This window comes from Schistocerca serialis, chromosome 4 (genome assembly GCF_023864345.2).
Source record: "Schistocerca serialis cubense isolate TAMUIC-IGC-003099 chromosome 4, iqSchSeri2.2, whole genome shotgun sequence".
NCBI lineage: Eukaryota > Metazoa > Arthropoda > Insecta > Orthoptera > Acrididae > Schistocerca > Schistocerca serialis.
The window spans coordinates 784,112,836-784,138,909 of NC_064641.1; the positions used below are offsets into that span (position 1 = coordinate 784,112,836).

Genomic DNA, 26,074 nt, shown 5'->3' on the forward strand with positions numbered 1-26,074 from the left:
GGACAGTATACAAGTTAGAGAGACATCAGAACCAGCCATGGCTATGAGAATTACTAAAGAAGGGCCTGACTGGTCTGAGTTAGTAAATCTAATCAAAGCTCAGAATCTTAAGTTAGACTTAGTAAACGCTCAATTAAATGAAGCTTTAAATGCTCAGAGTCTGCAGTGAAATGCTAAATTACATGCTCAGAGTACAACTTTAAATGATAAATTAGTGCTCAGAGTACAACTTTAAATACTAAATTGGACGTTCAGAATGAAACTTCAGGTTTGTTAAGTGTCAAGGTAGATTCACAAAGTAAAGAATTTAGTAATCTATGTGAAGGTGGGAGATTTGAAGACTGAATTTGACACTTTAAATAATAAAGTAGAGAAATTTAAGATAGATTTAAAGAATGAATTAACTAGTTCCCTGCACATTCATGTAAATACACTACTGGCCATTAAAATTGCTACACCACGAAGATGACGTGCTACAGACATAAAATTTAACCGACAGGAAGAAGATGCTGTGATATGTAAATGATTAGCTTTTCAGAGCATTCATGCAAGGTTGGCACCAGTGGCGACACCTACAACGTGCTGACGTGAGGAAAGTTTCCAACTGATTTCTCATACACAAACAGCAGTTGACCGGCGTTGCCTGGTGAAACATTGTTGTGATGCCTCGTGTAAGGAGGAGAAATGCGTACTATCATGTTTCTGACTTTGATAAAGGTCAGATTGTAGCTATCGCGATTGCAGTTTATAGTATTGCGACATTGCTGCTCGCGTTGGTCGAGATCCAATGACTGTTAGCAGAATATGGAATCGGTGGGTTCAGGAGGGTAATATGGAATGCCATGCTGGATCCCAACGGCCTTGTATTACTAGCAGTGGAGATGACAGGCATCTTATCTGCATGGCTGTAATGGATCGTGCAGCCATGTCTCGATCCCTGAGTCAACAGATGGGGACGTTTGCAAGACAACAACCATCTGCACGAACAGTTCAACGACGTTTGCAGCAGCATGGACTATCAGTTCGGAGACCATGGCTGCGGTTACCCTTGATGCTGCATCACAGACAGGAGCACCTGCGATGGTGTACTCAATGAAGAAACATCATTTTTTTTTGTGAATCCATGTTCTGTTTATGGCATCATGATGGTGGCATCCATGTTTGGTGACATCATGGTGAACGCACATTGGAAGCGTGTATTCGTCACTGTCATACTGGCGTATCACCCAGCGTAATGGTATGGGGTGCCATTGGTTACACGTCTCAGTCACCTCTTGTTCCCATTGACAGCACTTTGAACAGTGGACATTACATTTCAGATGTGTTATGACCCGTGGCTCTCCCTTCATTCGATCCCTGGGAAACCCTACATTTCAGCAGGATAATGCACGGCCACATGTTGCAGGTCCTGTACGGGCCTTTCTGGATACGGAAAATGTTCGACTGCTGCCCTGGCAAGCACATTCTCCAGATCTTTCACCAATTGAAAACGTCTGGCCAAGGGTGGCCGGGCAACTGGCTCATCACAATACACCAGTTACTACTCTTGATGAACTGTTGTACCGTGTTGAAGCTGCGTGGGCAGCTGTACCTGTACACACCATCCAAGCTCTGTTTGACTCAATGCCCATGCGTATCAAGGCCGTTATTACGGCCAGAGGTGGTTGTTCTGGGTACTGATTTCTCAGGATCTATGCACCCAAATTGCGTGAAAATGTAATCACATGTCAGTTCTAGTATAATATATTTGTCCAATGAATACCCGTTTATCATCTGCATTTCTTCTTGGTGTAGAAATTTTAATGGCCAGTAGTGTAAAATGTTCAATGACCTTAGTGGTAAACAGAATGATAATTTCCAAGAGTTATCAAAAAAGTTAGAATTTGAGATTGAGGACAGATGCAATAACATAGAATCAGAAATCAATGAAAAATCAGGATCTTTCAAAAAGGTGTGTAATGTTAAATTTAATGCTGTAAAGCAGGGGCCGAAAGTGTAGATAAGCAGAGCGAGTTAATGCCTGTCATTCAATCGCAAATTACAGGTGTAAGTACACAAGTGGATAATGTAGAAAGAAGCTTTAAAGAGAAAATAGCAAACTCTGATATCGTAACTGTAAGTAGTTTGGAGTCAGTGTCGTCGTAACTGCCATCTGCTTCACGTATGCTGTGCAGCAAGCTACGTTAATTTAAGTATTAACTGTATTTTTATTACTTGTCACTTCATCTTCTGTGTATTTTTGCTTTTAGGAAGCTTTAATTGTTGAGTGCTAATAATAGTGTTCCATAGATTTTGTGTTAGTTTGGATACAGTCAGAGAGAGTCCCTTTAGTCAGCCATAATGCCAGTAGTGTCAGTGTTGTCGTAACTGCCGTCTGCTTCACATCTGCTGTGCAGCGAGCTACGTTAATTTAAGTATTAACTGTATTTTTATTACTTGTCGCTTCTTCTTCCGTGTGTTTTTGCTTTTAGGAAGCTTTAATTGTCGAGTGCTAGTAATAGTGTTCCATAGATTTCGTGTTTGTTTTGAATACAGTCAGAGAGAGTCCCTTTAGTCAACCATAGTGCCAGTAGTGCTAGTGTTTGTTTTCAATACAGTCCAGAGACAGGCAGTGCTATTTTCATTGTTTTCTACAAGAAGTGTCTAGCAACCACAGTTTAGTCAACAATCAGCCACCTTTAGTGAATTAGCAGTCTAGTTAAAAGTTGATTAACTCTCTACAGCAAATTGATTTCTTAGGACGGATAGGATGTGTGACTGCTGTGTACAGACGCAGGAGGAGCTGGTCACTGTTTGTGAACAGCTGAACGTGTTGATGGCCGCAGTCAGCCATCTTCAGGCTGCTGCCTCGGAGTGTAGCGGCAGTGGGGAGTCTGGTGCGTCGCATGGTACACCCCAGGTGCTACATGCTTCACCCACTGTCCCTGCTGTCAAGACATCTTCGCGGGTACCGGGCGCAGTTGGGCCACCCTCTCCCCAAGGGGAGTGGCGGGTTCAGCGGCGTTTGCGGCGCATGAGGCAGAGGGTCAATGTGGAGGCTGGCCGTGTGGCATCGCCCGCTCTGCCTGTGAGTGGACATGTGGCCGCCCCTTCAGCAAGGTCTGAGCAGGCACACGGGGGGAGGGGTTTATTAGTTATTGGGAGCTCCAACGTTAGGCGGGTGATGGAGCCCCTTAGGGAAATAGCGGAAAGGTTGGGGAAGAAGGCCAGTGTTCACTTGCTGGGGGGTCTCATCCGAGATGTGGAGGAGGCCCTGCCAGCGGTGATAGAGAGCACTGGGTGCACCCGACTGCAAATTGTTGCTCATGTCGGCACCAATGACTCCTGCCGTCTGGGTTCAGAGGTCATCCTCAGTTCGTACAGGCGGTTGGCTGAAGTTTGGAGCCGAGTAGAAGGCTTAAACCAGAGGCTCAGAGACATCTGTGTTCCTAGCAAACATGCTTCGGAGATGAAGAGAAAAGGAGGTTGCAGCAGCAAGCTAACCAGCAAGGAAAGTCGACTGACAATCTCAAGGAAGTCATATCATTGAAGAAGTGGTACTTTACACACATACATCACCACTGTAAAAAGTCGTCCAAAGCGTTAGAAGGTCATCCAAAGAGACTCCCTGCACTATGCAAGTCTGTCCTCTTCTGGAGGACTGCTGTGTGGTATGGGCTCTACATCAGATACAATTGATAGGGGGCACTGAAAAAGTTCAAAGAAAGGCAGCTCATTTTTTGTTATAGTGAAATGAGGGAGAATGTGCCATAGATAGGATACATGAATTGGGATGGTAATCATTAAACAAAGCCACTTCTCATTGTGGCATGATCTTCTCTTAAAAAATTAAATCGCCAACTTCCTCGTTCAAATGTGAAAAAATTTTGTTGATATCCATCTGCAAAAAGAGTAATGATCATGTCAGTAAGATAAGAGAAGCCAGAGCTTGCACAGAAAGATTTAAGTATTCACGCTGTTCGAGAGGGGAATGGTAGAGAAGTAGCTTGAAGGTAGTTTGATGAACCCTCTGTCAGATGCTTAATTGTGAATATCAGAATAATCATACAGTACACAGAGTCACATCATGCTGTTGTGAGACACCATGGCTCCATGATGTTTTATATGAGAATTTGTCTGAGGGTTGTATTTACTTCATGTAGCCCAAAAAAGAAATTTTGAATGAGTTAGTTTTAATTCACATGGCAATCAAGTTGTTAAATAACACATTGTCTGACATATTGTTTATGTCACTAAGTACCCCTTCACTTGATCAGCTGACAAAAGAAACTACAATTGACAAATCACTTCACAAAATATTGAATTGTAAAAGAACAGAACATAACCGATTATAATTAAGAGGATTCCACTAAGAAGCATGTTACAAAACATCAATTGCATCTGCTGCTGGCTGCCGATGTCTCATGTAACCTCTCTCCTTTGCCATGTGTCATCTGCTTCGAGTCATATAGGCTGCTAAGTAAGAGCAAGATTGGCATTTCACAACCCAATAGAGAGAACCTTTGTCCTTCATGCAATCCCCATAAAGTATTAGTTTATTTTGAATTCTTGACCGAGATACATCAGAAGAGATATGAGTGCAGCTTACACATCACATTTATCAAAGATGTTTGATACCAACTTCTGTATGCTGGTTTATCAACAAAATGATATTTGAATCCAGCAAGAGGACAATGATCTGAAGCACTGTGTCAGCCTTTTGCAGTGATTGGAAAAAAAAGAAAGGTGTGCAGGTACTAGATTGGTCCTCATAGTCACCTGACACTAATGGTATTGAAAATGTATGGTCTTATATCAAAAAGAAGTTGCAAGGGGAAAATATCTTCACTCTGAAACCACTGTCAATGCAAATTTGAAGCATATGGAAGCTTATCCCAAGTGCGTACAGGGAAAACTTGGTTTCAAGCATGCCATGGAGGTGCCAAGCAATTATTGACACTGCGGGTGACTGGACGCATTACTAATTGTAATTGCATTTTTCTTTTGTCCATATATGATGTATGTATTATGGTTTAGTTTGTTGTCAAATACATTTTTCTGCTGATCAACCTGACCATGATATTACTTAACAGAATGTATGGGTTATGGTGTTTGCTAACTGCTATGTCATGAAGAAGTTGAAACAGTGTAGTATAAATTGCCAACTGATGTTACTGTAGTAGAGCATGACTACTGCACACTCTGCTGTCTTGTTTTCAAAATATTTGTGTTATAGGCTGAGCTTGTACTCGATGAAGTTGTAGTGCATTCAAAATATGTCTAGTTACTTGCAACATGGATATTTGGGTTAAAATGTTCCTGAAAAACGTTTTAAATTCCTTTTGTTGTGTATCTTCTTGAAATTTAATATTTGTTGTCATATGTCATCAGATAATGTTTAAGGGCATGTTTGTCTTGTTGTTGTATTGTCTGACAGCAGTGTGTTTATTTATGTTGTCACAAAAAATACAATATTATTTCTTCTTTGCAGATAATAATAAGTATTTAAAAATTGTTTTCAGTCCAAATTTGCACCATTGAATATATTCTTGATTTAATAATTAAATGTTTATATTACTTGTATATATTGTTGTTTCTTATGTGGTGCAAATATTGGATATACATAATTCACAACATATATTTACAGTTTTTCAATTTAAATATCAGTTAATCTATTAATTAATTCAGGTGTTTTTCAAAGTTTAATCTTTCTTTGTATTTTTCACTGAAAGTTATTATAAAGTCTGTAGTTTATTTTATTTTGTGTAGTTGCCTAACTTTGTCTACTGTATGAAAGCTCTCACATAGGTGGTGATGTATTCTGCTCTTAGTAATTTATATCCATGTTCCACATGGCAATAGTGAAGACTATTTAATCTTGGGTGAATCAGTTGCAAATAAATTATTCTTCAAGAAATCCTGCAATGTGACTGAAGACCAGATGAAAGTAATATTTTATTCATTTTCTGATCGCTTCTTCTTCCTTAGTTTTTTGTATCCAGTGTCCTCATAGTAGAATCATGTTTCACCTGACGGTACCATATGAGGGAGTTCATGCCAACCAAAATGTTGTAATTTTTTCACCAAAAATCTTCTTAGTTAATTTCTTCTCATATTTTAATCTTCAACCCAAAATTCTTCCAATCAAGATTCGTATCTTAACTCCACAGTTGCCACATGAGTATGTTTGTGATGAAGTAAATGTAGCAAATTCTTCATTCTACTATGTATTAAATTCCAGTATCAGAATTCTTCATAGTTATTTGCACCTTGTATCTTGAGTTTCAATTTGATTCATATTTGTATCCAACTACAGGATCACTAAATGTGAGGTTCACTGGGTGGCAAAGCCATAAAATATTTTTGGAGTAACTTTAATTTTTATATATTAACCACTAATATTCTTTTTCATTCATTTTGTAAATAAAAGCCATCTTCCTTGCTCCAATGTAATTTATCTGTTCCAGACACCTTTTGCCTTATACTTTAAGGCATCTTCAGTGGACTCTTGAATGATACAGTTTTGTTTTGATATGTGATATTTGTAGATTATAAAACAGTTCACATCTTTTTTTAAGTCCACAAATATCTTTTATCAAAACAAAACTGGATCATTATAGATTCCACTGAAGATGCCTTAAAGTAAAAATGGTATTTGAAATATCTTTCAGCTGATTTCTGAAAAAGATTCCCCACTTGCAAGCTGGGCCTGCAGCTGTATGGCACACCACAGAAGTCACAACATGGCAGCACCAGTAGAGGCCTCCACTTTCGAATGTGTGAGCAGCCTCTCCACAGTTCACTCTATCGGCCAGCCAATAGCTTACAGAGTCGGGCCCAGCCAGCCCCACTCTCAGTCACATGTTCACTTTCAACCAACATGCCTTGGACTAATAGAGCAGCCACTTCGTGGCAAGTTTTTTCTGTACCAATATTCTTGAAGTAATAAAATATTGGGTTCATTATTATATGTGTGTTCTTGTAGTCAGCACAATTATATGAACTTGTGCAAAGGGGGGCTTTCAGTATGAATATGTCAATAAGACTGAATGAGTTGTAGATACTTTACAAATATTTTTTATATAATTCTATTGTTGGATATTCTTCATTGGTGAATCTTCTTGCTGCCTGTTCTGAGGTGCCCCTTCAGCATCTGTACAGTGCTGGAAGCTCCATGATGTACTTTCTGTGATGTAAAGAAGTCTGCTGGTGAAATCCAAATGATACCTATTGCTCAAACAGATAACAATACAACATGAACAAATAACATACAGTATCATATTCAGAAAAAATATGGACATGTGTGCTGTTTGAAACATTTCCCTTTAACCTACTATTAACAAACTATATGATTACTCAAAGATGATGTAACTTACCAAACGAAAGCGTTGGTATGTTGATAGACACACAAACAAACACAAACACACACACAAAATTCAAGCTTTCACAACCGACGGCTGCTTCATCGGGAAAGAGGGAAGGAGAGGGAAAGACGAAAAGATGTGGGTTTTAAGGGAGAGGGTAAGGAGTCATTCCAATCCCAGGAGCGGAAATACTTACCTTAGGGGGAAAAAAGGACAGATATACACTCGCACACACACACATATCCATCCGCACATATACAGACACAAGGTCAAGCTGCTTGTGTCTGTATATGTGCGGATGGATATGTGTGTGTGTGCGAGTGTATACCCGTCCTTTTTTCCCCCTAAGGTAAGTCTTTCCGCTCCTGGGATTGGAATGACTCCTTACCCTCTCCCGTAAAACCCACATCCTTTCGTCTTTCCCTCTCCTTCCCTCTTTCCCGATGAAGCAACCATTGGTTGCGAAAGCTTGAATTTTGTGTGTGTGTTTGTGTTTGTTTGTGTGTCTATCAACACACCTACGCTTTCGTTTGGTAAGTTACATCATCTTTGTTTTTAGATATATTTTTCCCGCGTGGAATGTTTCCCTCTATTATATTTATATGATTACTCATTTATACACTATGACAAAGGTACAGAAAACTTTATATCTCTTACTCTTGAGGGAAATCCTCAGATTTAACAATTCAATGTTCTGTGCCCTCGCGACTGCCCCCCCCCCCCCCCCCTTTTCCCTTTTTTTCTTGTTTTGCAGTACATCCCAACAATATATTATGTAAATAAAGTCCTCTTATTTTATACATGTTCGAATGCTCTTTGATGCTTGAGTACTACTGTTAGAGACAACAAGACCAAATATTTATATAAATGTTCCTAAGCAACTAACATGCAATTCAAGCAGAAGAGATATGAATAAAATTACGTACAAGCATACCTAAATATTCTCGTGGAAATTTTAAGGGAATGTGAGGTTTATGGAAACCAACAGCCAATAAAAATGGCTCCTCTCTCTTCTCACGCAGAAATTTTTTTGCTGCTTCAAGTGACTGTAAATCTGGCAATGATTTTCCTGGCTGTAGTTCAACAGAGACAGGGCAAATTAAATTTCTCCCCGGCTGCCCTGAAGTACCATGGCAAACGGGGCTATCTCGATACTGTTCTGTTGGTGGGTGGAAAGGTTCTTCAGACCAGCTATATGGCTGATCATCACTGTAGTTAGACGAAATACCTTTCAGAAAAACAAACAATATTTCAATTAGACAATAACTTCAAATAAATGTAGTTTACAGGTTCACATAAAGGTTTCCGTTTGTTGCTACGTTTGAAGAAGCTTTTGCAAAATAATAACATTCATCAGATAGCTGACAACAAAAATACATGGTACCATCACATAACAATATGTATCAACAAGAAATTTTTTAAATACTGCAAAGATCATACATTAAAAATACATTTGTGGCTTTCTGCTCTCAAGATTTCGTCCAGTGCAGAAGTGACAAAGACTCAGCATTCATTCAAACCGTAAAATAATCTTGACTTTTGTTTAGTTCTGAAATGATATTTGTACTCACAAAGTTCAAGTGGTGTTGATCTATTCCATTGATATCAGCTCTTGCAAATTTTACACAGCTTGTTTCTTAATTAACTGCCATTCCTAGCATATTATTGATTTATTAATTACTTCTTAATTAAGTAATTCATTCATATATCACATTGTATACCTACCTAATTAAAGATAAATGTTGAGGTATGTGGAACAAATTGAGGTATAGATTAACAGAGAGTGTTAGTTGCCAGAAGCTACTTCTGTAGTCTTGAATAACACTCAACTATCACATATTTAACATCCTATATTTGTGCTTCAAATGGTTATAAATTACTACAATGCAGTTAACAGAAAAAATCTTACTTCGAAAATGTATGTGACTTTCTTTGTAGGATTAAACAGGTGTTGTTTACACAGCTTGTTTCTTAATTAACTGCCATTCCTAGCATATTATTGATTTATTAATTAATTAATTATGTAATTAATTGGCCTGTTGATGCAACACACTCATCCTCAACTTCTTTACGTTCAACAATTCACACATTTCCTTCATTAAATCTGACATGAAGTTGGTCCCTTGGTCAGTAATTACTGTCTCCGGTACACCAAACTTCAAAATCCAGTTGTTTACTAATACTTGCGTGACCATTGCTGCCTATTGATTTGGCATAGCCACCATCTCCACATACCTTGAAAAGTGGTCTATTATTGTCAGAATGAATCTGTTCCCTGATGGTGTTCGTCTGAAAGGTCCTAAGACATCAATCCCCAGCACAGAGAATGGAAATGGGACTTCGACAATTGTTGTAGCTGTATCTGTTTCTGGCTCAAATCTGTTCTCTGCACACATGGTATACAATTTTTGATATACTGATCCACATCTACTTTCTTACCTCTCCACCAATACCTCCCGCCACTCTTCTACTCGTTGCTCGACACCCTCCATGACCAGATAACATGTGATCATGTGCTTCCTTTAAAACCTCATCCCTCAACTTTGCTGGCTCCACTACCCTTGACCCTAACTTCATTTCCTGCACAGAAGACCATTGTACATATTAAATTGTGGCTGTGTCTGATACAATTTACAATCATTGTTCGCATCCTGTAATTCTTGCCATACTGCTAGGTCATAACCTATGACTTCTACTTTTGCCACCTTCCTACTTAGTGCACCTGCATTACCGTGCTTCTTCCCAGGCTTGTGCACCACCTCGTAGTCAAATTCACTAAGCCTCACAGCCCATCTAGCGAGTCTAGTGGATGGATCCTTCAACCCCAACAACCACTTCAATGTAGCATGATCTGTAACTACCCAAAATCTTCTCCCATATAAATAACATTTAAAATATGTGATTCCATAGATTACTCTAAGCATCTCCCTCCATTTCCCTCTCAGTTGTTGAGTGATTCCTCTCTGCTGCATTCAACTACCTAGATGCATAGGCTACAGGATGTTCTTTCCCCATCAATTTCCTGACTAAGAACACACCCAAATGATTGATTTGATGCATCGCATGCTAGTATAAAGTCCTTTTCAAAATCTTGAAACACAAGAACCAGACTTGATGTTAACACTTCTTTCAGTTTGTCAAATGCTTTACAACACTCTTCTGTCCACTCAAATTTCACACCCATCCGTAACATGTGCGTCAACAGCTGTGTTAAATCTACAAAACCCTTCACGAACTTTCGATAGAAATTGCAAATTCTGATGAATGACTGCATTTCCTTAACTGCTTTCGGCTCCCGAAAATCCCTTACAGTCTGTACCAACCTCATATCTGTTCGCACTCCATCCTTACCGATAATATGACCGAAATATTTTACTTCTTCTAATGCAAAATGACACTTCTCCAGTCTCAAAGTCAAACAAGCTGCTCTTAACCTCATAAAGACTTTACTTAACCACTGTCTATGTTGTACTACTTGAAAAATAGACCAGACACTGCCATGGTTTCAAACCCCTCAAGACACTGTCTAGCAACTCCTGAAACATTGCCGGAGCATTTTTCAAACCAAATGGCATTATAATGTACTGGTAATGGCCTCCAGGAGTAGAGAAAGCAGTTTTTGGATGATCCGCTGGAGCGAACTCTAACTGATGATAACCACTTGTCCAATCCATCGTAGAAAAGTACTGGCACTGTCCTAAGTGATCCAAGGTCTCCGATATGTTTGAAATAGGGTATGCATCCATTACTGTCTTATTATTGAGGTATCGGTAGTCACAACAGAACCTGTATTTCTTAGTTCCATCCATAGATTTCTTAGGCACAACGACAATGCCTGCTCCCCAGCAACTATTGCTATGCTCTATAATACCATCTGCAAGCTGCTGATCAATGAAATCCTCCACAATTGGCTGAAAATACCTCAGTATTCTCTATGGCTTATGGTAAACAGGCGCTTCATTCCCTGTTGGTATCCTATGTTGAACTAATGGAGTTGCTCGTAACGGCCCTTGTGGAAAAAACAAATCCTTAAATTCCCACAATAATTCTTCCATATGCTCTCTTTCTCCTCCTTTCAAATGTTCAATTTTGTCATGCAATGCAGTTCTATCGGCAGTTAGTGGTTGATAGTTTTGCCTACCACTCGAACACCAGTCTTTGTCATCTGGCACATCCATATTTGCTACTAAAACTCCCTTCCTCAAATTTGCATCTACAGCACTAAAATTATCCACATTCGTGGGAACTACTCACCTGCCATTCCCCTCCTGTATGCATACAACACTATGTTTCACAAAACAACCCAATGGACCCAAAACTTCATTACCCTCCAATGGTTCAATAACACATACTGTACCCACAGGTAGATTTGACCTGACACTTACCCAAAGCAACTTCCTGGTGCCACTAGACACACACTCATGCAAATTAAGCCTTAATGCTAATGTACGCAGTTCAATTGGTTTGTTCATTACGTTGAATGCCCCTTGTGACAGCTCTGCATTGACAACATTTTCCCCTAGCTGCAATAACATTCCACCAAGTTTGTTGTCCAAAGTCAATTTTGACATGATGTTGATGCAAGAAATCTACTCCTAGAATCATGTAGTAGCCCTTGCTTACCCACAGTACTACCTCCATGCATGCATTAAATCAGACTTTCTTTATTCGAAAGTCAACTGTCACAGACACCAAAGGCGTGACCTCCATATCCCCCACTCCACGCAACGTATAACATGGTGGGTCTAGCTTCCTTTGTCTCATTATATTCCTAGTAGCCACTGACACTTGGCCCCTGTGTCCAACAAAATCTTAAATTATTTAGTTCCTATGGATCCTACCACTGAACATTCCACCTCTGCATGTGTATTCATAGCATTGAAATTAAATGGGAGCTCCCTTAGGTGGGTCTTGGGCCCCCTCTGCCATTTAATGCTTGTCCACCTCTCCTATCTCCACCTCTCCATCCTCCCTGCTGCCGATTTCCACTCCTCCTTTATTCCTCAGTGACTGGGACACTGCCTTTGCACATGTCCCGTACAACCACACTTAAAACATTTTACACCCGCTGTAAACACTGTTTGCCTCTTGCGTACCCCTGTTGCCACGTCTATTTTCTCGCATTGAATTGCCAGCTGAATGGCTGAATACAAATCTTTCGGAGTCCCTTCACACACTTTCCATGACATATGCACTGGTAGCCCTCTCAAAAATACAAGTGCCCTTTGCTCAGCCTCTTGCAACAGAATGCTATTCGCTTCATTGCTCTGACCCAACTCGTAAGTATACTAATTAATTTCCCTTATCCTGTCCGCAAATTTCTCCATCATCTTCCCCTGTCTCTTTGACATTGTACTTAACCTCTCTCTCAAGTACTGAGCGCTATTCTGTCTTTTGTAGCTTTGTAAAAGTCCTTCCTTTAACTGCTTTAACTATCCTGCCTTCCTTAAGGCCTTAGAATACCTTATATATGTTTTCACTTCACCCGTTAATCTAATCTTAGCTATATGTAACAACTGCTCATCAGACCAACCATTCATCACCGCAGAGGTCTCCAAATCCTCCACAAACAGATGCCTAACCAGAAAATGGAATAATCAAACTCGCAGCAGCTGGATCAATCTCCTGCACCCTAGGCAACAACAACTGATCAGATGCGGTTTCCCACTCACTTCTAGATGTTAATTCATTTCTCAAATGCGTATTGTCTGCTGTCAATTGTGCTACTTTTTCCAACAAAATCCGTACCACTCCTGGTTACAACACGCTTCACGTCCATGACTCTGCCGTTGTGTTGCTTTCGTTCCCAGTTAGTCCCGAAACAAAACATTTAAGTACAAGAATAACCCGACTCCTCACACCTCAGTATCATCATGCTTGGTAACATCATACTCAACCCAACACAAAAGTAATTAACTGTAACAAAAAAAATGTTATTGCCCCAAAGAGAATTATTCTGACAAAAAAAAAGAAAAAAAAGTATGTCTACACAAAACATCTAAAATGGCATGCCATGAGCCATACTCAAAAACACAAAAAAAGGTAAGAAAACGTCCAATACTCAAAAGAAAACTGGTCAAAACTCACCACATCTTGTGAATGTAATACAGGTGGTGGGCTCGAACATCGTACTGTACAGATGACGTCCGCTATTCTGACACCAAATGTAGTGGCAACTTCTACCACTGAATGTGACAGCAACACCAAATGTAGTGGGAAGAGGTAGAAGGCACCATATTAAGACTTGTCCGAGCTTTCTGATTTATTGTTTCCAACTACAGTGCCCCCATTCCTCTCAATCTGTGTCACTGGGTCCTGCAATGCTGAGGACACCACTTCGCTGTCTGCGAAAGGGCTTGGCACAGAATGGCTGCCTCAGCGACCTGTGCACGTACTGTTGTGTGTCGGCCTAGTATGGCAGCAGAGTTGTGGCATCATCAGGACGCCGGGAGTTGACTCAGCAGCTTGCGTCCCTGCCAACTCAGCACCGCTTGGCATGAGCTGCAGGTGGCCAGCTGCATGCTTCTCGCCGGTGTGGCTAAGATCGTGGCGACAACAAGTGCCCATGATCCAGAGTCCGAATCTCGGCTGGGGATGCCTCTGGCGTATGTTGGAAGCTAGGATGACTGCCCACAGTAGCGAGCCATGGAGTGGCCCGCCGCTGGCTGGCTACGGACCCTGCGTCGGCCTCAGAGGGTCAAACCAGCGACCCGCTGTGGACTGGAACGCTGGCGCCTCATCTGCTGCTGTGTGTAGCTGGTGGTGTGACATGCCCAGCCATCCAGGAGAGGTGCCACACTTGAATCAATCTCATTAGAAACCTGCACCTATTTACATGTGCCACTGTTTTGCCATATGCGCCGCTTCGCATCACGTACTCATAACACGCTAGGTTGGCCAGTGGGCCCCTTCTACCTGTGATTTGCAAAATGCAAAACTGCTACATATACTCTTTCAGCAATTTGATGGCCCTGTGGCCTCTAAACTACTTCACAACTGTTGGTATGTGTAACTCACTGCAATATGGCCTGCACCTGGCTGTAACTTGGGCTCAGAATATTGCACTAAACAAACTTTCCCTAGCCTAAATGGTGGTGCTACTACAGTATGTTCGTCACTATAAAGCTATATTAAAAAAAAGTGTGAAGGCAGCCAAACAAATGGCAAGCAATAAGTTCATTATACAACATAAAAGTAAAACAAAAGCAGTGTAGTCTGTTGTCAAATCAGAGTTAGGTGTTAGAGTTAGTAGTAATGAAATGTCTTGGGTTAAAGTAAATGATAGCTTTATCGTAAACCCAGCTCAAATATCAGAGTGTTTAAATGAATTCTTCATAAATCTGGCAAAGTCAGATGTAGATGTAACAGAGTATTAGAATAAAGTAACTCCCTTAGGAATCCACCAAGAAGCTGAGTATCTTATGGATTTAAAAAAAGGCATAATAAAGGATGTAGAAAATATTATATCATCATAAAAATTAAAAGCTATGCTGGGTGGGATGGGATACCCACTAAAGTGATTAAAACAGTTTGTGGCATAATAGCGCCTCCCCTAACTAAAATATTCAACCAGTCTTTTGATCAGGGATGCTTTCCCAATGTTTTTAAGTATGCCGAAGTTAGACCTCTGTTCAAGAAAGGGTCGAGGAAAGACATGGGAAACTATCAGCCCATTTCTATTCTTCTAGTCCTGTCAAAAGTGTTAGAAAAAGTAGCAGCAATGTGGATCAAGAAGTTTATTGTAAAAAATGATATTATTATAAGTAACGAATCTGGATTTCAACCAGAAAAAAGAACTATGGATGCAGTGAATAACTTTATTGAAAAGATAGGCAAACCATTGCATCAGAGGAGTAAAATTACAGGTATCTTCTGTGATTTCATGAAAGCATTTGACTTCGTGAACCATGACTTGCTTATCTACAAATTAGACAAATATGAGATTAAGGACAATGGACTAAATAGGCTAACTTCATACTTACACAAGAGAAAATGAAGAGTAACTATCACCTCAGATATAGTGAACTATTATTCTAAATGGATTACAGCATCACAAGGTGTGCCTCAAGGTTCCATTTTGGGACCAATCCTGTTCTTATCTAAGTAAATGACTTACCCATAAACACAAATTCTCCATCAGTTCTGATTGCAGACAATACTTCTGTTTTTAACTGAAGATGACAATGCAGAAAAAAATCCGAGCTCCATCGTAAGCACACTGGATACCTCAGAAAACTGGTTCCAATTCAATGGGTTGAAACTCAACATTGCAAAAACCCATACAGTTCATTTCAAAACCAAACATCTGAAATGTGTGGAACTTAAAATACAAAATAACAATCAATGCATGAAAGACTGGGACTAAATGTGGACAAGAACTTAAGCTGGAATAGACATACTGACTTCCTATCAAACATACTAACCAGTTTTGTATTTTCAACACAACTACTAGCAAATTCCACTTACTTGAGTACAAGAAAAATCACTTATCACAATTATTTTGAATCTATCATTAGATATGAGATAATTTTCTGGGGAAGTTCGAGTAGTGTATCTAAATTGTCCGATACATGTGTACTGCACAGTGAACAGAGTCTTGTCACCCGTTATTTCAGAAATTGCAAATCCTAACTGTTACTTCCATATAAATTTTTGAAATTATAATTTTTCTACACAGCAGACAAAAATTATTTGATGAGAATCATTTTAACCATACATATAACACAAAAATTAAAATAATTTTATGCTACCCACACACCAGTTGAAATTATATGCACAGACTCCACAATACATGAGGATGACAATACCCAAGTTAATGGGCAAAAACACATTTAATATGAAGCCAGAAACTTTAAAAATGAGGCTACAGCAGATTCTGTGGGAGAAATGCTGCTATTCAATAGAAGAATCCATAGAGGATGAAATGATCATTTGAGCAAGGGACAATTAAGTGTTAGATTTTATTGTGATGTACTGTCATTTAGTAGACTATTTTGAAGGCAAATTACAGAAAAGAGAATTTAAAAAAAAACTAACTGTGCACTCAGCCTTGTGAGGCCAATTGAGGAGCTACTCAACTGATTAGCAGGAGTTCCAAGGTCAATAAACCTGACAATGACCAAGAGAGTAGTGTGTTGACAAGATGCCCTTCTATACTGCATCTGATGATGCCATTAGCCGAGGATGACATGGCAGTCAGTTGAGCCAAATTGGCCTGTTAGGACTGGAAGGAGAACTTTATTTACTTCTTAGTCTGTTATCTGCTACTATTTACTTATGATTCTGTTGTACACTACCATCTCGGAAAAAAAAGTTGAGAACATGGAAAGGAGGGATATCAGTCTATACTTCTATACTTAGAGGTCAGCTGCTTATCTCCACTTCAGTATATTGGTTTTGCTACTGGATACTTCAGTCTTTCAGGAAATACATCATGACATCAATTAGTTACAATGGTGGGACTACCAAGTCAGCACAAGGTTTTAGTATTTTGGATGATACAACACCATAGCCAGAAGAGTTATTACTCTTTAGTGGCATAAAGATTTTTCTGATCTCTCTAAACAGGTGAGTTCAAAACTGATGTCCGGTGGTGGAATACGCATTACCTGTCTAAGAAAGTATATTGGACATGCATGTGAGGCATTGGTTTTTGTCCCCATGCTTTCAGCTACTGTTGGGAAGAATTCATTACATGTAGTAGCTACTGATTTGAATTTCATATCTTCTCTCTTGCTCGCTGCTATCATCTGGGATGTTCAGTATCATTTGCCTTACTGAGTTTATTTGTTTCATGTCTCATAATCCTCCAAGCTGTCCTTGCTTTGTTCAAGTAATTTTGAACTCTTTGTGCACAATACATGATTTTTGCTATTTTATCGACGTGCTGAGAAATTTTGTCATATTGCTTTAGTACACTCTTAAGTAATGGTTAGAGGTAGTCCTTTGCATTAAAAAAGAGCTCTCTCTTCCCAGTACAAGACATTTTGGTGTCAGGTATTAAAACCCTTTTTCTCACCTTCTGCTGTAAATTTATCTGACCTGCTGTAAGAGTAATTGGATTCATAATGTTAAAAGAATAATTCAATTTCTCACATACTGCATGGCCTTGGTAAGCTTCTTTCCATTTTTCATGTTGTAAATTCTCTGTGAAGAGTTCAATTGAGTCAGCATTCACAATTCCGTGAAATTTTACTTTTTTTTCTTAATTAAACTTGATTGATGGGGATGCAGTATCACCACCATTTGACTATCATGGTCAGATAAATCATTCATCATGTGGCTTACATCTATTTTATTAAAGAAGCTGGATTCAAAAATAATCAGTTACTGTTGCACTATGTCCTCCTGTTCCTGTTAGAAATATTACTCTGGGGCTCAATCCACAGCTGGCCTCGGTGTTCTTAATCAGAACTATCTGAGATGAAATCTATATTTAAATCTCCACATATAATCAGTTACTTCTGCTAAGTTTTATTAGTACTCCTCTAATTGTTTAATGATGTTTAAAACATCTCCTGCTGGGAACCTATAGGGGGCAGGGCTGTTTCTCAGCCTGTTACTAAAGTATGGCACACAAATAGCTGTTCAATGCAGTATTCATTGAGGTATAAGGCCTAAGGACTTTGGAGTAAACAGCCACTCTCTTTTTTCCGCATCTTACATCTACAAGGTGCCTCTACTCAATTTCTGTAACTTCCATGTTACTATTTTGTTATGAAAAATACTTCTGTAGAAATACCTTTAGCCTTTTTGGTATCCTGCCTCTGAAATGAGAGCACTGTTTTTCTTATTGAAAAAGCTTTATATGTTTTTAATGGAGAAGTCCAAAATATATTATGATCATTAACTTTTGTACTGTCCAAGCTTCCAGTTTTTTTCTCCAGTTATTATTCCAACTGTGTCCATAGTTATTTGGCAGCTCCATCTTTTAGTACGATTTACCTTAAAATAGACCTACACAAAATTTTGAAAATCAAAGGGAATGGACAGTCTTATGCTTATACTAAATGCTTTTGGAAATTAGTTGTGCAAGTTACCTCTTACCAGACGTGTTGCCGTGTATGTTGAGCTCTGGGCAGCAGGAGCGAGAGGGGTGCGGCAAGGGGGTATGGGGGATGGGGGGAGGGGGGGGGCAAGAGGTGTCGGAGAGGGGCAGGGTTGTAAAGGGGATGACTCATGAAGATCTGTATTTAAATGTCCAGTGGAACACTTCATCCAGAACTTGTCACGTCACTCAGAGAGTGGCACAATCTTAATATTTGTGTGAGCTGAATTCTCAGCAATGTGCCTAACATCATCTCGAATGGCACAGTTGAGGTTATGGTCCAAACTGTTCTCAGCACCCCCAGTAACCACTACATGATTTTCTTTACCAAGGTATTTCCCCTGAGAGCTTAAGTCACAGCAGGGACTTCTGTATTGGTTCATACACACCCCTTTCATGACTACTTCCTAGCAGAAGCACCTTCTTGGTCTTTATATGGCATTTAAGAATTCTACCTCAAGAAAAAGACTAAAAATGACTTCTGTGTGTCTATGCCATATAACTTTCAACATGAGACTATATTTTGCTCGCAGTGAAATTACAAAAATGACTAACATTATAAGTTTAATGCACTGCTTTTCGTTACCTTTCAACAACAGTTCTATCTGAAGCAAGGAGAATGATTTCCTACACATACAGCCCAGTTCCAGTTTGTGGAAGAAGTCTTATTGGTTATTTATAGTGGTGAACAACACAACTTATTAACTCGTGCATGATGTTTTATTAGTAATCTCTGTCTTGAATAAAACCTGAGAGCTTAAAGGTGGGTTTTAAGCTCTTAGGTTTTCAAATCTCATCCAGTGCAGTCCCCAACAATCAGTCTTTGCTTTTCATCTCATATGGTAAGTCTCCCCTGACCTGCAATTCTGAGTGACTTTCCCAAAATCTACCCTTTTTCTTAGACCTCTCCAGTCCTTTTCCTTCATCCCTCTTCCTTCCCCCTGAAGAAGAAGCCACTGGCTCCAAAAGCTTGTCAATCATGACAATCTTTTATGTGTGTGTTCTGTCACCGCTTGGTGAGAAGATTTTTTATCTATCCAATTAAATAATGATTATTTATAGTGACTGATTACTTCTCCTCTTTCAGTTTTTTTATATTCTCTGATTATGCTAAACTTCTGGATAGTAGCTTACAAATTCATATTATTGTACTCGTGTTAATAATTTGAAGTTACAAAATTGTTTGGCAGCCCAATGAGTACTTTCAGCTTACAACTAGCACAAACCGCATACTCATTAAATAACTCTATGTAGACAAAACATGACAGCTATCTACTGTTTGGTGTTATTTTTTTCCTTGTTTTTTCACTTTTATAACTGTTATAATTTTTTAAGCAATACAATCAGTAATATCATAAGTTTCATTTAAATCTGGCACTGCATATTCTCCAGTCATTTAGTAACAGAAAGTCCTGGAAGAATGTAAATAATTTAGGAGCACACAGGAGGGACCCACACCCCACCCCAAAGCCACACACACACAGTAAATATATAATCAACACTGACATTTTTATATTTATCATTCATTCAAAATAAAATTCCTTTAACTCAGTCAACCATTTTAAGCATATTTTCCATTATGCTTCATTACATACCATTTGTATCATCAAAAAACAATCAAATATCTTTCCTCCCAATAAAAATCTGAAACAAATTAATTTCTCTTTTCTTTTTTCACTTTTTTTCTATATTTTCACTGTTGACAAATGCCAAGGAATTCAGTGCTCCTCCCAACCCCTTGCTACATGGGTCGCACCCATGTGGAAGAGCCAGGTACAAGAACTGTCGAATGTATCCACCCTGCACATCCCAAACCATTCTAGCTACAAGCAAGTACTATTGCATCAGAGGCAAGGCCACCTATGAAAGCAGTCATATATATCAGCTGCAGTTTTAAATGAATGCCCACCACCAGACTGTGGCCAAGAGCCGAATTGACCACCCAGTGGAGCAACATACTACTCAGCACAAAATGCTTGATTTACATGGCTACTTCACAGTCATGCCTTCTGGATCACCACCCCCCTTGCCCCCCAACACCAGTTTCTCTGAATTTCATACATAGGAGCTGTCCCTGCGATACGTCCTTCATTCCCATAATCTTGCTGGTCTCAGTCTCTACTAGCCGCTGCCCCATAACTCTTAATTTCACTCATCCTGCAGCTACATCATCTTCCCTATTCTTTACATTCCTCTGTTCTGTGACCCTTTCCAATACACAGCTCTATGTCATAATATCTGTGTGCTTGACAAACTCACTGTTATCAGTGATTGTGCTACGTTCATTTCCTGTGCACCTACTGCAGCCACCCTTCCCCTTCAGCCTCCTTCTGTATCCCACTCCCTCCCTCCCTCCCAGTTCATCCAGCACAACCCCTCACTCCGTGTGTTCAGCTGGTGAAATGTAGCTGTCTTGATGAGTGTATGTGTATGCATATCTATGTGTGTGTATGTGAACTCTAGCTCAAAAAAGGATTCATCATAAAGCTAGAAAGTTTGTGGTCTTATTGCTGTTTCTCTCATTGACTCAATGCATCTACTATGTGCAAGCAGCCACCTTGTTTAAGGAATATTTTATTGAAAACTACGGGCTGAAAAACTTTCATTCTCCCCAGTCAAGTGTTGCTATCTAGCCAAGTGACTGCTCCCATGGCTAACAATCTGTAGCCAGACCATGCTGCAGGCCAAGCATAGTTCTCACAGTTGAGGACTCCTGATGAGAGATGCCATGCAAATGCTATCAGGCAATAGGAAGTGTGAGCAAATGAAATGTGGGTTCCTGGTAGACAGGAGCAGTGTGGTGGGTCCAGAACAGATGCTTTCTCTGTGACTGTCTCCTGACCTAACAACACACAATCTCCCTGCATTCTCCTCATCCACTTAGCTTTAATGGCCATTGCACTTTCCCTATGTGCACTCTGTGTAACATGAAGGAGAACTAAATTTGAATACTGTTTAACAGAATTATCTGTTCTCAAAACAAATATCCCCTCTGGGTGCCTCTTCCTTTGCCTTCACTGTCGCTTCCTATTTATGTGGCGTCAGTTCATTGGGGTATGAGAAAGATACTGCCCCCTATGAGTGGCTTGTAAACACCCATACACAGAGCTGGAGTGCTGCCGCACTGGGTTGCTGCTGTCTTCATTCTACATAGAGTTCCAGTTGGCTGCGGGCCCTACCACCATTGCTGCCTAGCAGGTCCTTTTCAGCTGGCCTCCTGCAGTTGCCACCACATAGTCCATTGCTGAGCCACCTCCTGCTACTGCCCTGAGGGTCCAAGTCTACATCTACATAAACAGTCTGCAATGGTGGAGGGCACCCTGTACCACTGCTTGTCATTTCCTTTCCTGTTCCACTCAAATAGAGCGAAGGAAAAATGACTGTTTATATGCACCCATATGAGCTCTAATTTCTAGTAACTTATCTTTGTTTTCCTTATGCACAATCTATGTAGGTGGCAGTAGAATTGTTTGGGAGACAGCTTCAAATGAAGATTTTCTAAATTTTGTCAATAGCATTCCTCAAAAAGAATGTCACCTTCCCTCCAAGGATTCCTGTTTGTGTTCCCCAAGCAACTCTGTTAACACTTACTTGTTGTTTGAACTTACCAGTGATGAACCTAGCAGCCTGCCTCTGAACTGCTTTGACATCTTCCTTCAATCTGACCTGGTACAGATCCCAAACACTTGAGCAGTATTCAAGAACAGGGTGCACCAGCATCCGATATGCAGCTTCCTTTACAGGTGAACTACTCTTCCCTAAAATTCTCCCAGTAAACTGAAGTTGACCATATGCCTTCCCTGCCACAGTTCTCACATGCTCATTTCATCTCAAATTGCTGTGCAATGTTATGCCCAGATATTTAAAAGACTTGACTATGTCAAGCAGGACACTAGTAATACTGTATCCAAACATTATATGTCTCATCTTCCTACGCATCCACATCAACTTACATTTTTTCCGCATGAGGGCTAGCTGCCATTCATTACACTAACCGGAAATATTGTCTAAGTTGTCTTGTATCTCCCTACAGCCACTCAACTTCAACACCTTACTGTACACCATGGCATCATCCGCAGACAACAGCAGATTGCTGCTCACCCTGTATGCCAAGTCATTTATGTATATAGAGAAAAACAGTGGTCCTATCACACTTCTCTGGGGCACTCCTGATGATACCCTTGTCTCTGATGAACGCTTGTTGTTGAGGACAATGTACTTGGTTCTATTATTTAAGAAGTCTTCCAGCCACTGACATATCTGTGAACTTATTCCATATGCTCGTACCTTCGTTAACAGCCAGCTATGGGCACTATGTCAAATGCTTTCCGGAAATGTAGAAATATGAAATCTGCCTGTTGCCCCCCACCCATAGTTCTCAGTATATCATGTTAGAAAAGGGCAAGCTGACATTTGCACAAGCAATCCTTTCTAAAACCATGCTGATTCATAGACATAAGCTTCTCAGTTTCAAGAAAGTTTATTATATTTGAACTGAAAATATGTTCAAGAATTCTGTAGAAAACCGAAGTTAGGGAGACTGGTCTGTAATTTTGTGAGTCTGTTCTTTTACCCTTCTTATACAAGGGCAGATGAAATATAAATGGATTTTTTTTTTTTTTTTTGTATTTAAATTCATTTATTGAAAAACTCAAGGCAATTGTAATTTATTTTTCCACATAGTCTCCTGCTTTGGAAATGCATTTGTCCCAGCATATGGGCAGCTTTTTGATACCCTCATCATAAAAAAAACTGGGTAGTGTCACCAGCCAGTTGTGCACGAAGTCTTCCACACTCTCGTCATCTTCAAATTGTCGCCCTCCTAGAGCTTCTTTAAGTGGTCCAAATAAATGGAAATCACAGGGCAATTAGTCTGGGCTGTAAGGAGAATGATCAAGTGTAGTCCAGTGCATTTCCTGTAGCTTGGAGGCAGTCAGAGCTGCAGTATGGGGTCGGGCATTGTCGTGGAGGAAGATGACCTGTAGAATCGATTGGTCTCATCTTTTGCAGTGATATGCAACACTAGCTTTGTTCAACAGTTTGCAGCATTGATTGTGTATCACTCATGCAAAAAATCAATCAGAAAAATGCCTCACTTATTGGAAGAAACGGTTGAAAGAACCTTGCCAGCTGACAGTCGAGTCTTAGTTTTTAATGGTGCTGACTCCCCTTTCCTCTGCCACTCCTTACTGGCTTGTTTGGATTCTGGAGTGGAGTGGTGAACCCTTGTTTCATCACAGGTGACGATAGGACTCAAAAATGCATCACCTTCTTCTGCAAACCTTGCTGTAAGCCTCTGACAGACCTCCAAACATCTCAGCTTCAGATTTTTGGTCAAGAGTTTAGGTACCTATCTGGAACACACTTTACAGAACTGTAGATCATTTGTGATGATTGCTTGACAGCTCCTATAACTCGTTCTGACTTTTTGTGCAATTTCTGATACTATTTCCTGTCAATCATCATTAATAATGTCTTTAACCACACGAATGTTTTTGTCTGTAATGCTGGACCAAGGATGGCAATCGTGTTTTCTGATTTTCCACACGTTCTTGTCCTTCCTTGAACTTTTTATGCCAGGCAAACACACATGTCCTTGATAATGTTTTATCATCAAACTGTGCCACCAACCTCTGGGAAATTTCCACCACTGTAACTCCTACACACGCAAGATATTTGATAATTATGCGTTGCACAATGGAGGGGTGCACCTGTTACTCAGACATCATGGGCGTTACTGACGAAACGGCGGGTAATATCTAACAGCATGCTTTCCTCATTTCTAATGGTCCTGCCTAAGCTTCACGCACAGCTCTTTTCACAGACACCCAAATCTCTAATAACCTTCGCTTGTCATCATTTGTGCTTTTTCTTTTGAACCAAGAGTGCAATATCCTCTGCTTCCTCAGATCTTCCGAATTTTGTTATTGGTGTCAGCACTGGGGGAGCATCTTTGCCTTATCATCACAATTACCACACTGTCTCTCCAAGGGTCATGGGTTCTTCACCATGTTGCACCACACATATAATGCGTCACCAGCCCTGCCTCTTCAGTCTCCTGTTGTTGATCTGCCAATGGAGAACTATGAGAACATTGCAGCTGGGAAGGATAGGGAACTGCTCTCTTAAAAGTGTTGTTTTCCGAGGACATGTTTTCTCTGCTTTGTTTTTTTTTTTATTGTTAACCATTATGTTTCGGTCCCTTTGCTTGTACCAATGTCTCAGATGCACTCCCAGCAAAAGTGTGGGGATGAAGGTGATAGTAATGACTCCATTAGGACCATGTGGGATAAACTGGATAATCTCACCCTTAAGAATATGGAGATGGAGGGGAGATTTGAGCAGGTGTGGACACAGTCAACTTGTGTCAAAGTCAGATTTGAATGTTTAGGCTACCCTTGAGGGGTCTAAGGAAGTTGAAGCCAGTACAGCTCCCCCACAGCTTACTACTGTGGACAGCTGTCATGCAGTTACATTCATTCCTTCGTTTTTGAGGAAACTCAGAGAAAATGTATCTGCTTTTTTGACAAAATGCCTGCAATGTTGGCCACATTTGTTCATGGCCAGACAGTCTCCTGTTGAAGTCAGTGCATCTGAAGTTATCAGGATGCACATACCTAAGTAGAATCAGTAGATGCATTGAGAACACAGAGAGGTTTGAAATTCTGGCAAGGGGTCTAACAGAGAGGTATTCAGATAAGAAGGGTATAAGTTATTACATACTAAGCTGTCTACCCTCAGATGAAGGTAAGGAGGAGATTTTGAGGTCTTTGCCAATAGGATCTGTATGATCTCATACGGTACTTACATCCTGGGAAGAAATGCGACATGTGATGATCTCTTGCTCAAAGTGGCAAAAGTGCAAGTATTTGGTCTTACTTTTTCCTTACATGAAGAAACTAGGAGATTTGTTTCAGCTCCAGTACATAATAATGACCCTTATAGTGTGTTTACAAATTATGCAAGTTGCAGATACTGTAGGTAGTTGAATCATACTGTTAACAGATATCAGCTTACTTACTGTTCTCAAAAAAAAAAAATAAACTCCACCCAAACAGGCCACGAAGGCCTGCCAGCACATGATCCGACATGAACCAGTGTAACCACTGTGGCAAGGCCATTGGCTACTTACTGTCTTAACTGCCCTCAGTCAAAAGGTAGAGCAAACTGTGGCTATGATGGATTTCAGAATTACACAGGTAGTGGGAGAATTAATCATGGAAATGAATGGGGGCAGGTGCAGCCAGCCCTCCCCGTAGCAACAACAAACTATTAACCTCATCAACTTTTTTGAGGTGGCAAATGTGATTGTGTATGGCACTACGTGTGGGGGGAAAAGTGAGGATTTTAATTGATTCATATGTCCAAGAAAGTTTGAAATTTGAAGCACTGGGAAAGAAAGGACTTGATTTTCATGTCATCCTGGGGAATGACTTTCTGTGCCATTATCAGAGTATCATCAACTATCTAATGCAATCTGTTCAATTCAGTGAAGCAATTTCTCATTTTGGTAGCAATAGGATTGAACAGGTATGTCACACATTGGGGAAGGGGCTCATTTCCCAAAATTCTGATGAACTGTGTAGCTGTGTGTTATAAGCCATTGCCCCTGTAATAATACATTATGATAATGGAAGAGTTCTCTGGATGACAGCCAAAGTCTGAGATCCAAGTGGAATAATTT

General features: G+C 40.1%; 1 protein-coding gene across 1 annotated transcript in view; it reads right to left on the reverse strand.

Moving 5' to 3' along the window:
- LOC126474945 (iduronate 2-sulfatase) overlaps positions 1–26,074 on the reverse strand; it is a 122,589-nt gene that overhangs the window by 85,619 nt on the left and 10,896 nt on the right. The window contains exon 3 of the mRNA XM_050102465.1: positions 8,278–8,571. Within this exon, the coding sequence (XP_049958422.1) occupies positions 8,278–8,571 (294 nt within the window). The remainder of the gene's footprint in view (positions 1–8,277; positions 8,572–26,074) is intronic.